The 12912-nt window shown below is 37.9% G+C and overlaps 1 protein-coding gene across 2 annotated transcripts in view; it reads right to left on the bottom strand.

Moving 5' to 3' along the window:
- Positions 1–11317, bottom strand: part of LOC121262748 (brefeldin A-inhibited guanine nucleotide-exchange protein 5) — a 44101-nt gene extending 32784 nt beyond the window's left edge. The window contains exons 1-11 of one of the 2 annotated variants that reach the window (XM_041165339.1): positions 10968–11317; positions 10749–10830; positions 10169–10397; positions 9688–9809; positions 9550–9608; positions 1876–1933; positions 1692–1776; positions 1286–1492; positions 1041–1099; positions 861–930; positions 663–731 (exon numbers count right to left, since the gene is read on the bottom strand). In XM_041165339.1, coding sequence (XP_041021273.1) covers positions 663–731; positions 861–930; positions 1041–1099; positions 1286–1492; positions 1692–1776; positions 1876–1933; positions 9550–9608; positions 9688–9809; positions 10169–10397; positions 10749–10830; positions 10968–11079 — 1152 coding nt within the window. In that variant the 5' untranslated portion in view covers positions 11080–11317. The remainder of the gene's footprint in view (positions 1–662; positions 732–860; positions 931–1040; positions 1100–1285; positions 1493–1691; positions 1777–1875; positions 1934–9549; positions 9609–9687; positions 9810–10168; positions 10398–10748; positions 10831–10967) is intronic. The other variant, XM_041165340.1, reaches the window with a different exon arrangement.
- Positions 11318–12912: the final 1595 nt, after the last annotated feature.

The following is a 12912-nucleotide window of genomic DNA, read 5'->3' as shown; positions in this document are numbered from 1 at the left end:
CTATCCATACCTAAATTCCTAAAAGTCAAGATTATATGGAAAAATGGGAGATTGGAATAATCAGCATGGACTTGTTTACATCATCTCTATGATGTTCTAGCATGTTATTTCTTGAAGTTCTCCAAAACAAACGTCTGTTATTGAAGTTGTGCTTGGGAGAACTTATTATAGCTTCAATTTTCCTACTCAACAATAGTAGTAGTAAAATTTTGATGTCACAGATGAAAAGGTGGTATTAGATGCGTTGCCTCTTACAATGTTTGTTATTCTCCCCTACATCTTTTTTGTCGGAATGTCCTTGTTGAGACCAAGCATGAGACCTAGGCAAATCCAGAAAGTTGTACACTTAATGATCACAGATGATTCCACCACCCTAAGTCAAATATTCATGGGTTAATTAAAACTCCAGTGAACATCACCACCATTCTAAACTGATCGAAAAATAGTAAGTAACTATGCTGCTTTTATACAATTCAGCAGGTCCTTAGCCACCCGGATTGCAAAAATTATAGTTATGAAATAATATTGATATGCCACCCCAAGATGGATAACAATCTAAACATAAAAAAATAAAGAATAAAAGTTGGATAAGAATCTAGTGCATTAGCTTCATTGGCCAATTAAAGTAAGCACAGGAAAACACATAAATTCATAAAATTGACCTGTAGAAGCTCAAGAGACAAGATTCTTGTCTTTGTTGTAACATCATCATTGTCTTCCTTCATTCCCATCTACAGACATTATACTTCAAGGAGTTACAAAGAAAGCTTCATTTTTTTATAAGAAGCTTCATTTTTTTATAAGTAAAGGAAGCTCAAAAATCTTAACAACATTGTGGAGAGTATAATGAGAAAACAAACCTTGCAAAGGGTGCGGAATACCAATAAAGCATCACGTTGTACTACGTTCATGCTCTCCAGGTCAATCCCTCTTAGTAGAGTTCAAAGTTACAGTTTTGAGCAAAGAAAATAAATGCACTGCAATTATCATCCTAATTAAAAATGTAGAATGTTCAAACTAGAATATATACGATGTCATACCGTGTTATTGTTTTACCATCTTCAAGATGCACAGCTTTGTCAAGGACTGCTTCTAAACTCTATACAACATATAAGTACAATATTAGGGCCAGAATAAACCACAAAGAATACTTGATAATCATAACACTCAGTATTGGTCATGTCAGAAAGGTTGGGAACATATTAAGCGGTGGCAAACCAAAGAACTTGAACTTGAGTAACTAGAAGAGAATTGATGAACATATGTTTAATAGAGAAACAAGCACCTTGATATCGACACTGCCTGTAAGATTAGGGAGTTCCTCGACAGACGCAAGAGAGGACCCTTTGACCTGGTTCAGTGCCTCTCCTAAAGTCATTCCTTTCTCATATTGATCTGCCAAGGATGCTTCATCAACCTTCGTGTTTGAATTCTCCACTGTAACAGCCTCTGATTCTCCAGCAGAACCAGCTGAAGAGCAGATCTGAATTCCCTGTCAGACAATAGAAACTTTCTAGCATACATACAAGATTTTGCTAGTCATTTTTTTTTTTTTTTTTTTTTTGCTAAGGTTAAGTATAATTTATTAATGAATGGATAGGTATCATCAAGTACACAAGGTGTATATATGATAATATTTTTATATGAGAATTGATAAATACATTTAGAACAAAGGAATATAGTTTCCATACCGGGTCAGTTTCCATTCTCCTGAATATGATGCTCATCATCTGTGTCAACATTGCCTTTGATGTTGCTTGATTCACAGGACTCTTGCTAGACATTCAAAATACAAACCCAAAGAGATTATATCAGCATACCCTTGCTATACATCTTGTTTATATCAGCAACCCAAGGCACAAACCCAAAGAGTACCTGTTAAGAGCAATATTGTAGCATACTCTGATAACACCCAGCAAAGGTTCCCCATGTACTGTAATTGAGACAAGTATAACAAGTAATTACTTTTCAATTGCAAACATAACAAAAAAAAAAAAAAAGTAGAAGAAGAAAAAAAGAAACAAGCAAATATTTATTTTGATAAGTAAAACTTTATTAATATCAACAGGCGTAGCGAAGTACACTGGATGTATACAAGAGAAAACACCTAGCTGGGGAAACAAGCAAATATAAAGTCATTGACAAAAAGCTATATATTTGTATGCACACTAAGCAACAAGGCCCTAATCAACTTAAGTCAACTAAACCATGATAGATATGTGATAGGCTGATCATAGAAACAAAGTTGTTTTAGCATACAAGTTCTACACATTCTGTTTATTGTGAAAATAACTGATTTCTTTGCAACTTTGTTTCTAAAAGCATGTTTATGAAAATATCATATTATTTCACATGCTTATGCATACATTATGCCATGGCTAGAAGGCTAGAGTTGGCCTGTGCACATTAGAAGTTAGAAAAGAGAAATAGGGACCGCTGTGGCACTGTGACAGCCCTATGGGGTTGCCGTTTGGCCTATCTTGAGTGACTGTTCTGGAATTTTATCCCCTGATTTCAACCCCCAATGACTCATCTTTACAGTGATTCATAATCCCTAAGTATGAAAAACACTTCAGAGTTAAAACAAGTTAATGAAAACTTCGCCCACACTAAGCTGGTTACAGTTTGCACACACACAGACACCAATTTTAAGGCCCAAAAAAGTTTATATTGGGCCAACACCAGATCTGACCTGTTGGCTCTAAGGTAATTTAATCTTAGTACACCCAAAAAATGCATTTGCACAAAGTGCAGAGTAGCACTATTAAACATGAGTCATAATGTGATCAACCATGGAAAAGAATCATATGGCAAGAAAATCAGATCCACTCTTATGATAAAAAGCATGTATAGGACTAATATTAGAGTTGCTAGGGTAGTAATATAATGACAATGAATGTTTTCCTTAGGTTGCTGAAGGGGAGTAGAACTATGAGGCTAAGAGAAAAATTGTTAGTAGTATGCACCTATGATGTGACTTTTTTTAAGTAAGATTTATTAATAAGCACAAAAAGCATAACCCAAGTAGACAGGGAGTATACAAGCGTAACACCTATCAATTGGAAATAATAGATAAAACAAAGTCATGTAGATTTTGCCCATTAAAGTCTATAGAGATAGTCCATATAGAAGAATATTGATAGAAATAATTTTGAGCTCCACAAATGTCCGTTTCATGGTCCTCACAATTCTTTCGTTCCTTTCCTTCCAAAGGCAGCAAATGAGGCGCATGACGAATCATCTTTCATACTGCTATTATCCGCAGACTTCCACTCAATCCTTTCCATGAGTAATAAAGATCCACAACTCTTCTAAGCATCACCAAAGTAAATCTTACCCGCCGAAAGAATTCACCCCATAAAGTGTATGATACCTTACAATGGAGTTGATATGCACCTACGATATGATATGTCATGCAAGCCAAGTTTGCAAATGATTTAATGTCATGCATGTGCTATTTATTATGTCATAATTATATTTGCAAATTTTTCTTTGTCTAAGCAACTTTCTTTAGGTGGCTTCAAGATGAATGGTATGACCTTTTGTCTTCCATTCCCGACGCTTCTCGCTGGGGATAATCCTTAAATCTTTCCTTGTTTTCTCTGTTTCAACTTCTTTTCTTTCTTTTGGTTAAATCTTTAGTTAGATGAAAATGGATCGTAGTTTTTGGATAGAAGCTAAGAGGTTCGTGTTTAGTAGGAAAGGTGGCAACTTTTTTTGTATTACTAAGAAGAGTAGGAAGTTGTCAAAGACCCTTTATCTCAGTGAAGGAATGGTTGTTTGCATGGCAAAGGTGGTGGAGGATTGTTTGAGGTCATCGGGTAGAATGGAATCTTACCATACTAGATGGGAGGGAAATAGAGTTTTTTTGGTTCAAAAGTGTCATACTGCGTATGGTAGGTTTGTGAAGTTGATTGAGTTTGGCACTGTTATGGGGAATGGTATCATTATGATTCCAGAAGGGAGGAAAGGGTGTGGTTGGGCAGGTTTTGTGAGGATAATGAGAGACGTGGTTGATTCTAGGTCCTCTGTTTCTGTTTCTAAAAACATAGTTGCTCCAAACAAAGGTGGCGTTGTTCAAGATTCTAGAGGTAAGAAGGTGATATCGGATACATCATTCAAAGGTGATATCCCCCCTTGTGAAGCTTCTTACATATCGGCATTGATGAATCCAGAGTATGAGGTTTCTAGTTCTCACTAGAATAATGGAAATGGAAATATTAGGAAGGATGAGCCAGGGTTGGATGTTAGTAAAAGGAACGATGGTATGAGTGTTGCCTCACAGAGGAATTAGCTTGATGGTGGGTCAGAAGGTTGGCCTTCCATGGCGCTACAAAAATTTGGAGAAGTTGAAAGGTCTCTTTGGCATGCAAGGGCAGAGTTGATTGGATGGAAGGAGAGGTTGGATTCATTGTTGAATAAAGTTGATGGGGGTTAGGCTTGCTTATGGGCCTGGGCCAAACATTAGTGGACAATGAAGTGATGAAGGGGTGATGGGGACTCGAATTGGACCTAGGGGTTCTAATGCTAATAAGGGAGATGGGTTGGCTAGAGGCCCAGTAAGCAGGCCTATTCAATGGAGGGCTAAGCCATTTCGTGGGAAGCAGGGTTCCAAAAGCCCGATAGGAGTTGAGGCTCAGCCCAAGGGTCCGATGGTTCCGACGGGTGCTTCAACATCATATACAGGGTCATTGACGGCAGGTGAACCTCTGAGAGGTCTTCTGACGTTGAGTTCACCAACGGCGACTCTCCATTTACATTGATGAATCTGACTAGTGAGGAGGCTCAGATGGATGCGTCTTCATCACAGAAAGGGTCGACGGCGGTTGACGACTCTTCTGGGGGTACTCAAGTGGTGAGTCTCACTCCGGTGAAAGGGAGGCAGTTGTCTTCCTTTGATCCTAAGGTTTTAAAGGGAGATTTTCATCACAAGAAGGGTAGAGAAGGGTCAGTGAAGTTACTATCTTTTTCATAGTTATGCTATGGGGTACTGAGCAGGTTTTAGAGGGCGTGGATGTGGAGGATGAGGTTGGTGAAGTGGAGCTGAGAGTTAACGCTTCTAGGTCCATCGAGGAGTATGATTTTGGGGTCCCTTGTACCCAGTTCAATAACTTCGATTAGCATATGGTTCTTGGTAGGGGGAAGATTCTGAGGCAAGTGAGTCAAGGGAGTTTATGGAATTAGACAAAATGGATCCTGATCCATTGTGTTTCATCCCTCTTGAAACTGAATGGCCTAATAAACCCTCAGATTGGATGTTGAGTAAAGTGGATGAAATCAAGGATTGCATGGGAATTTCTTGCAATGATTTTGAGGAACAATTTAGAGCACTTCTTATAGCAATTGTGGTTGGTCAACCATCTTTGGCTAGATTAGCTTCAAAAAAGGAGAGAGAATTAAAAAGATTGTCGTGCTCCATTAATTATAATGCTAGTGGAGGAAGTGCCTTTAGAGATAAAAGCAAGCATAGGGTTGCCAATAATTATCAATGAAACCAAAGATTATTTCCTGGAATATTCGGGGGCTTAACAATTATAGAAAACGTCTCAGGGCCCTCGGGTGGTATTATTGTTATGTGGGATAGGAGGGTAATGGAGCTACTAGATCATTATGTGGGAGAATTTTTGTTGGCTTGTCGTTTAAGAGTGTGGATGATGGATTCAAATGGGCTTTTGTGGAGGTTTATGGCCTTAATGTGGATAATAGTAGGAGAATTTTATGGGATGAAATGGCGGTTGTTAGCTACTGTTGGGATGTTCTTTGGTGTTTTGGAGGGGATTTCAACATTACAAGGTTTCCTAGCAAGCGTGTGGGGGGATACTCATTTCCCTCATGCTATGACTGCTTTTTCAGATCTGATTTTTGAACTAGATTTGATTGATTTACCAATGGCCAATGGGAGATTTTATGTGGTCCAATGGAAGGGCATGATTGAGGCTGGACAGATTTCTGGTTTTGCCTTCTTGGGAAGCTTGTTTTCCTGATTTGAGCCAGAATAGGTTTTCCAGAATGTGCTCTGACTGTTACCCCATTATGTTGGATTGTGGGGGCATAATTAGAGGGCATAGGTATTTTAATTTGAAAATATGTGGTTGGAGGAAGAGGGTTTTGTGGATAGGGTGAGGTTGTGGTGGTCTTCGTACTCTTTTTCAGGTACTCCGAGCTTTGTTTTGGCTGGTAAACTCAAAGCATTAAAACAATATTTGAAGAAATGGAATGTGGAGGAGTTTGAGATCACGGAAAATAAGAGGAAGCTTTTGTTGCAACAGTTGCAGAGTTTGGAGGATAGGGAGCTGTTGGGGGACATATCCGATGAGGAATTGTAGAGAAAAAAAGGAGTTGGCTGAATTAGATAAGATCACTTTAATGGAGGAAATTTCTTGGAGGCAGAAATCTCGGGTCCTTTGGTTGAAGGAAGGTGACAAGTGTACAAATTTTTTTCACCAAATGACGAACTCTCATTGAAGAAATGATGCTATTGAGGTACTTCATAACGGTGATAACATCCTATCAAATCAAGAGGCCATCTAGGAACATATTGTCAATTTCTATGAGAAGTTGTTTAGGGACGACTTTTCGTGGAGACCTAAGCTTGATGGGCTGTTTTTTTATTCCATTGACCAGGTAAGTGCAGGAAGATATTATGAAGGTTTTTCTTGAATTTTATTCATTTATGAAATTCGAGAAAAATTTTAATGCTACTTTTATTGCACTAATTCCTAAAAAGGTGGGGGCTGTGGAAATGCGGGATTTTCGGCCTATTAGTTTGGTAAATGGGGTGTACAAGATTATTTGTAAGGTGCTAGCTACTCGCATGGGTGTGGTGTTGGATAAAATTATCTTGAAATCTCAAAATGCCTTTGTGAGGGGGAGACAAATTCTTGACATGGTCTTAATTGCCAATGAATGTTTGGATAGAAGAATTAGATTAGATGAATCTAGAATATTGATCAAATTGGACATGTAAAAGGCATACACCCATGTTAGTTGGGATTTCCTTTTTTTAATAGTTAGCTCAAGCCACATGAACTATTAAAAAACCCAACCGGGATGCCATTCCCCAAAATGGATCACATCTTTTTACTGATGATACTTTAATTTTTAGTGAGACCAATCAAGAACATCTTCATTCTTTGAGAGCCTTGTTGTTATGTTTTGAAACAGTTTCGGGTCTCAGAATTAACTTAAACAAGTCTGAACTTGTTCTAGTGGGCTCCGATCCAATATTTCAAATTTGGCTAATATTTTGGAGTGTAAAGTCTCTTGCTGCCTTTGAAGTATCTTGGTCTTCCTTTGGGTGCTACTCATAAATTTGTTTTGATATGGAATGGGGTGATCGAGAAGATCGAAAGAAGGTTGGTTGGTTGGAAAAAGTTAGATTTGTCTAAGGGGGTGCGGAATTTGAGGCTCTTTAACAAAGCCTTTTTTGGGAAATGGTTATGGAGATATCAGGGTGAGAGGGATGCATTATGGAAGAATGTTGTTGATGTTAAATATGAGAGATTGTCGGGGTTGTTGGTGCTCTAATGAAGTTAGAGGAGTGTATGAGGTGGGTTTGTGGAAGTCCATTAGGATGGGTTGGGGGGAGTTTGTCAAACATATTAAATTTAAGGTGGGGGATGGGACAAGGATACATTTTTGGCATGATATATGGTGTGGGGATTCAGCCCTCAAGAATGTTTTTCCTTCCCTTTTTAGGATTGCTAGGGACCAAGATGTTGCAGTGGCTGATTCTCTTTCTTTCTTGAATAATAATCCTCAATGGAATGTTGAATTTGTGAGAGATGTGCATGACTGGGAAGTGAATGTAGTCTCAGATTTTTTTGGAAGATTATATGATTTAAAGATTGTTCAAGGAAGGGAGGATATCTTGTTGTGGGTTCATGAAGGAAATTCCAGATTTTCGGTTAGTTCCTTTTATAAGGTACTAACCTGCCATTATGTTAGTGATTACCCGTGGAAATGCATTTAGAAAGTTAAGGTGCCTAGTAAGGTGGCATTTTTCTGTTGGTTGGTATCTCTTGGAAAAATTCTGACCACGGATAACTTAAGAAAGCGTGGAGTTTGTATAGTAGATTTGTGCTTTATGTGTGAAAAAGATGGTTAACTTCATTGTGAGGTGGCCAAGATTTTGTGGAAAGAGATTTTTGGTAGGACGGGAATTGCTTGGGTGATGTCTAAGCAATTGGTGGATTTTCTTGCTTGTTGGAAAGGTTTTGAGGGAAGACATCGTGTTGCTGCCATTTGGAAGATGATCCCCTTGTGTTTGATTTGGTCCTTATGACTGGAGAGGAATGGGAGATGTTTTGAAGTCAGAGAACGCTTGATGGGAGAACTTAGGGAGTTTTTCTTTAATACTTTTGAGTTTGTGGGCTAAGGCTCTTGTATTGAATGGAGATGATTTTCTCGATTTGTTTTAGTCTTTTTTCAGTTTCTTGAGTGTATGTAGGTATTTTCTCTTGGGCTATGCATATTCTTGATAATTAAATCTCTTATCAATTATCAAAAATTATATTTGCATTATGAGAACTATATCAAAGTTTTAATATGAAAGTTATGAGATTTATCACCATGTCCATGTTATGAATATTATGAGAAAGCTTATGATATGAAACCTTTTTTTTTTTTTTTTTTATAAGTGCTTATGATATGAAACTTTTTATTTTATTTTATTTTATTTATAAGTAATGATATGAAACTTATGATAAAAGAAATGGTGAATTAGTGCATGTCATGAATGCTTATATGTTGGTCATATCATGATGCTTGGTACCAATTCTAAGTCATGGGTGGGTGTGCAAGCCACCTAGAATGATTACATCCAATGAGCATATGAAGACTTTATCTTTTGAATGACATCATCTTTTGTAATTCCTTTGGGTAAGTAATCTTCGTTTCACACAATAAAACTTGAAACATAAAAATTTACTATGTGTATGCATAGCATCAAATGCTCCCTATGGGCATTACTAATTAATGGTGCATACCCCATTTCAAGAACCACATTATGTGACTAAAAATAGAGAGGTTTAAAATTTATAAAGGTAAAATAGAAAACCGGTAAGGGGAAAAAAGGACTAGTGCATCAGTGGCATATAAAGTAGTTGCCTTTCTCATTGTGAAGAAATTCACTCTCATAGTTCAAACACATCACCATTGTAAATTAGACTTTACCTCTCTTTTCTTTTCCTTTTCAATTCTTTATGTTCCATATCTCTATCATTTCATATCAGAACAACTTCTATGATGATTAAAAGCTATAAGCCAACTCATCACTAGCCAAGAATCTGAGTGATATCACATTCAGTGTAGTTCATTGCATTAAAAATTATGTGGCACATATGAAAAACAAGGCCCAACATCGAAGCACCATTTTGTACTAAAAAACTCCTCGATCACATCTCAAGACGTGCAATACTCCAAAGCAACAATGAGTCCACTCTTCCACAATAATAAAGGATATAGCCAACACATACATGAGTAGAAATAATAGACTCAGTTTAAATGAATTACCATAAGAAACACCCTTTTCTACCCTTAACAACATACCTCTAAACTTTGAGGATGCCACAGCAGTAAGAAGTACCTTCAACACTTGCAAAATGGTGCTGCACATTGTTCCTTAAAAATAAATGGGCAGAACAGGAAACATAGAGGCAGAAATTAACCAATATGCAAAAGCAATACCTATCAGACGATGAATTGTCAAAACAACCGCAAATCATGTTCAGAATGTCTGTAAACAGTGGGGCATTTCTACCACCATCTAAACCAGGATCACCCTCTAAATGATCATATGCAATGAGTTTCTGCACTCAAAAAACAATAACAGAACAAGTTGATGATTAATGTAGATATCAAACAAAAATATCATATTATTGAATTTGCATTCAAGGGGTTGTTGTTCTTTCCTTGAGCCACAGTCTATACTAGGGTTGGGCGGCAGGTCACCCAGATACGCTAATTCTTGAATTGGATGGCTAATTCTCTTTTATTTTTTGCTATTTTCTGCTGTTTGACAGGGGTGACTAGGTGGTGGTGGTGTCAACCCGCCCAGGTAGGGACAGGGTGTGGGGAGGGTGGCTACCTGTCTGTGTAGGGCAGGCAGAACCCCTAGTCTATACAGCATCTCAAAGATTACATTACAACAATGAGAGAAAGAACATACATGAAGACAATCCAAAGCAGGTTCTATGATTTTCAAGTTCTTAGTCTCAAATGCAAGTCGAAGTGGATTCAGAACAAGTTCTGCCTGAGCTCCTTCAAGGGTGTTCCCAGCTCTAGATAAGACAGTGGTAATAGTTCCAGTTCTGCCCACAGGCTCTAACTCCTCTGCAGTATGTGGGCGACCAGGTTCTGTTCCAGTCTTTTCAGCTCCACCATCGGTTTCAAGGGAACTAAAACCAAAAATGGTCAGAATTTAGTATTAGAATCCATCTATTTAGGTCAAATAAAGCAAATCATGACTCCAACTCCATCTGAGGGTATTGATTCAGTAGCATATCCTTAAGACAGCCCAGGGGAGATTAAAAGCATGTCATACAGCACAAAGAAAGTGGAAATAAAATGGATCTACGTCGAATCTGAAAACCAAAAGGTCGTGTTCAGAGTAGTGTGATTTGATCCACAGCAAAAAAAAAAAAAAGAAAAAAAAAAAAAAAAAAGAAAAGATCTTAGTCGCTTGATTTGTAGCAGTAAAATTCAAAACAAAGACAAAAGCAGCAGATGAAATATAAAGAGATATAGACCTGTCATCTCCAGGTAAGGATGCTGCTTGATTTGTGTCAGTGGAATCAGGATGCTGCGTCTGATTGACCTCTTTCGCGTGATCTCAAGAAACATAAAATATAAGAAAATGGACATTAAATATACATTTATATTTTGCATATTCTATCTAACAATTTATATCGGTGCAGCAAGGGAAAGACAGGGAGATCTTGGGGAGAAACAAAAAAGAAAACACCAACCTAAATAAGTCTGAATAGCCTTATGAAGGTCTGGATATTTTTTTCCTGAACATTCTTTGACCATAGACTCGAATGCTCGACTTAAAAAACCCCCAGCGGCACCGCCAGCCATTTCTTCAATCCTTTGGGCCCTGGAGAAGAGGCTTAGAAGGTGCCGTATGTTAGAGCCCAAGGAGGAGGACCGTGGGTAGATGCGGTGCGGAGTAACGGCGGAGACGAGTGTGGATGGGGCGTGGATCTCACGCTCACGTGGTCAGCAAATTTGCCTTGGGTGTCAAGACGGATTCAAAAAGTAGTAGCCATCTGCGAGCGAAGTGTGGGGTGTACTGGAGATAAAAGACGACGCTGAGCCATGAGATACTGTGGCGTATACGTAGATGGATGTTCGTTCGTAATTGAGCCGTGAATATTTGGATCTGATATAGACGTATTTGGACGAAACAGAACCAATCAATTACAAGTTCATTCGCAAAATTGAATAAATTCAATTTTTTACAGATCTCCACCACCGTCTCTAGATTTTGTGCATATTGGAGGGAAGCACACACCGGGTAATTTCTAAATTATTATTTTTTTGACGATAAAACATCATATGTGCATTATTCTGATTTAGGTATCAGAAATGTCCCATATCATCCCGAGCCTTCCTTTGATTTTCCTGGTGCAGGTCTTTAGATGTCGTTGGCAGGAGTGCGGAATACGTCCGTAACACCTATGTTGATGTTATAATGTAATATTACTATTATTATTTAACTATAAAAAATATTAATTTTTTTCTTGGTATGAAATAGGTTATTATGAATCTAGTTGTAGTTTTGAATTACTTAGTTATTTTCGTACTATTAATAAAATTAGGTTAATCGTGTAAAAATAAATAAATAAATGTAAAAATTAGGTTAACCTATTTGTATGAAATGAGTTGAGACAAATGTTCTTGTTATCCTATATAATTAAATACCCATGACTTGATATGACATAAATATAATCCAAGAGCATGAATTACCACCTCTCACTACAAGTGAGGGCTCCTTTGAGGGTGAGTAGATCCTCTTGAATACAAGACTTCATTTATTCGGTTGTGAAAAATGGGATTGTGACAATCGAGAGAAAATTAGACTTGCTACCCGCCCGATGCAGGCAAGCAACAAGGTATCCTGGCCCCTGCCCCTACTCCAGCCCCTCGGGTTGGGGTCCTCTTTTCTCCCTGACTCTCATACTTGTCCCACATATGGTGGATTTTCAAAACTCACCGTCTGTTAATTTTCCAAACTACATAGATCTACAAATTAGCCTCCAATAAACATATTCAAGCCTACAATCATATCCACTACCACAATGTATAGATCCTGCAAAAAGAAACACATATCCAATAAAATATACAAAGAATATGCAAAATAATAGTATCTACCAAACCACCGTCTTTTAGTAGAATAAAAAAGAAAAGGAGGAGGAAGAAGAGATGAAGAAGAAAAGAATAAAATAAGAAGATGAGAAGATGAGTTCGTTGGATTAGAGAGAAAGGGAAGAAAGAGAGGTGGCTGAAAAACGTGAGTGTGGATAGAGAAAACTAGATTCTTTACTATATATACTTGTATATGGCGGGTGAGTGAAAATCCAAGTGGTTGGGTACCCAACCTACCCATTGCCCATTTAATGAGAAAAGCTACTTACAACTGGCCTTGCGCAATCTTATGCAACCGGCGCTCCTTTTGATGAGAACTTACCCCAAATAGATTTCACGTGAATTATTCCCACTCAAAGCACCGCACGTCCTCTCGGTGTTAACCAACACCACCACCGTTTGAGGCTAATAAAACTAGAAAACCCAACATTACAACCTTTTCATATAACTAGACATAGATAGACTCGACCAAAAAGAGATAGAATTAAAAGCAAACCCCATGCAGATGCAGCCACTTACATACGTAAATAAACCTCAGCCCTT

Source organism: Juglans microcarpa x Juglans regia, chromosome 4S, assembly GCF_004785595.1.
Source record: "Juglans microcarpa x Juglans regia isolate MS1-56 chromosome 4S, Jm3101_v1.0, whole genome shotgun sequence".
Taxonomy (NCBI): Eukaryota; Viridiplantae; Streptophyta; class Magnoliopsida; order Fagales; family Juglandaceae; genus Juglans; species Juglans microcarpa x Juglans regia.
The sequence above is the reverse complement of the archived record's forward strand: the minus strand, read 5'-3'. Positions and strand labels throughout refer to the sequence as shown.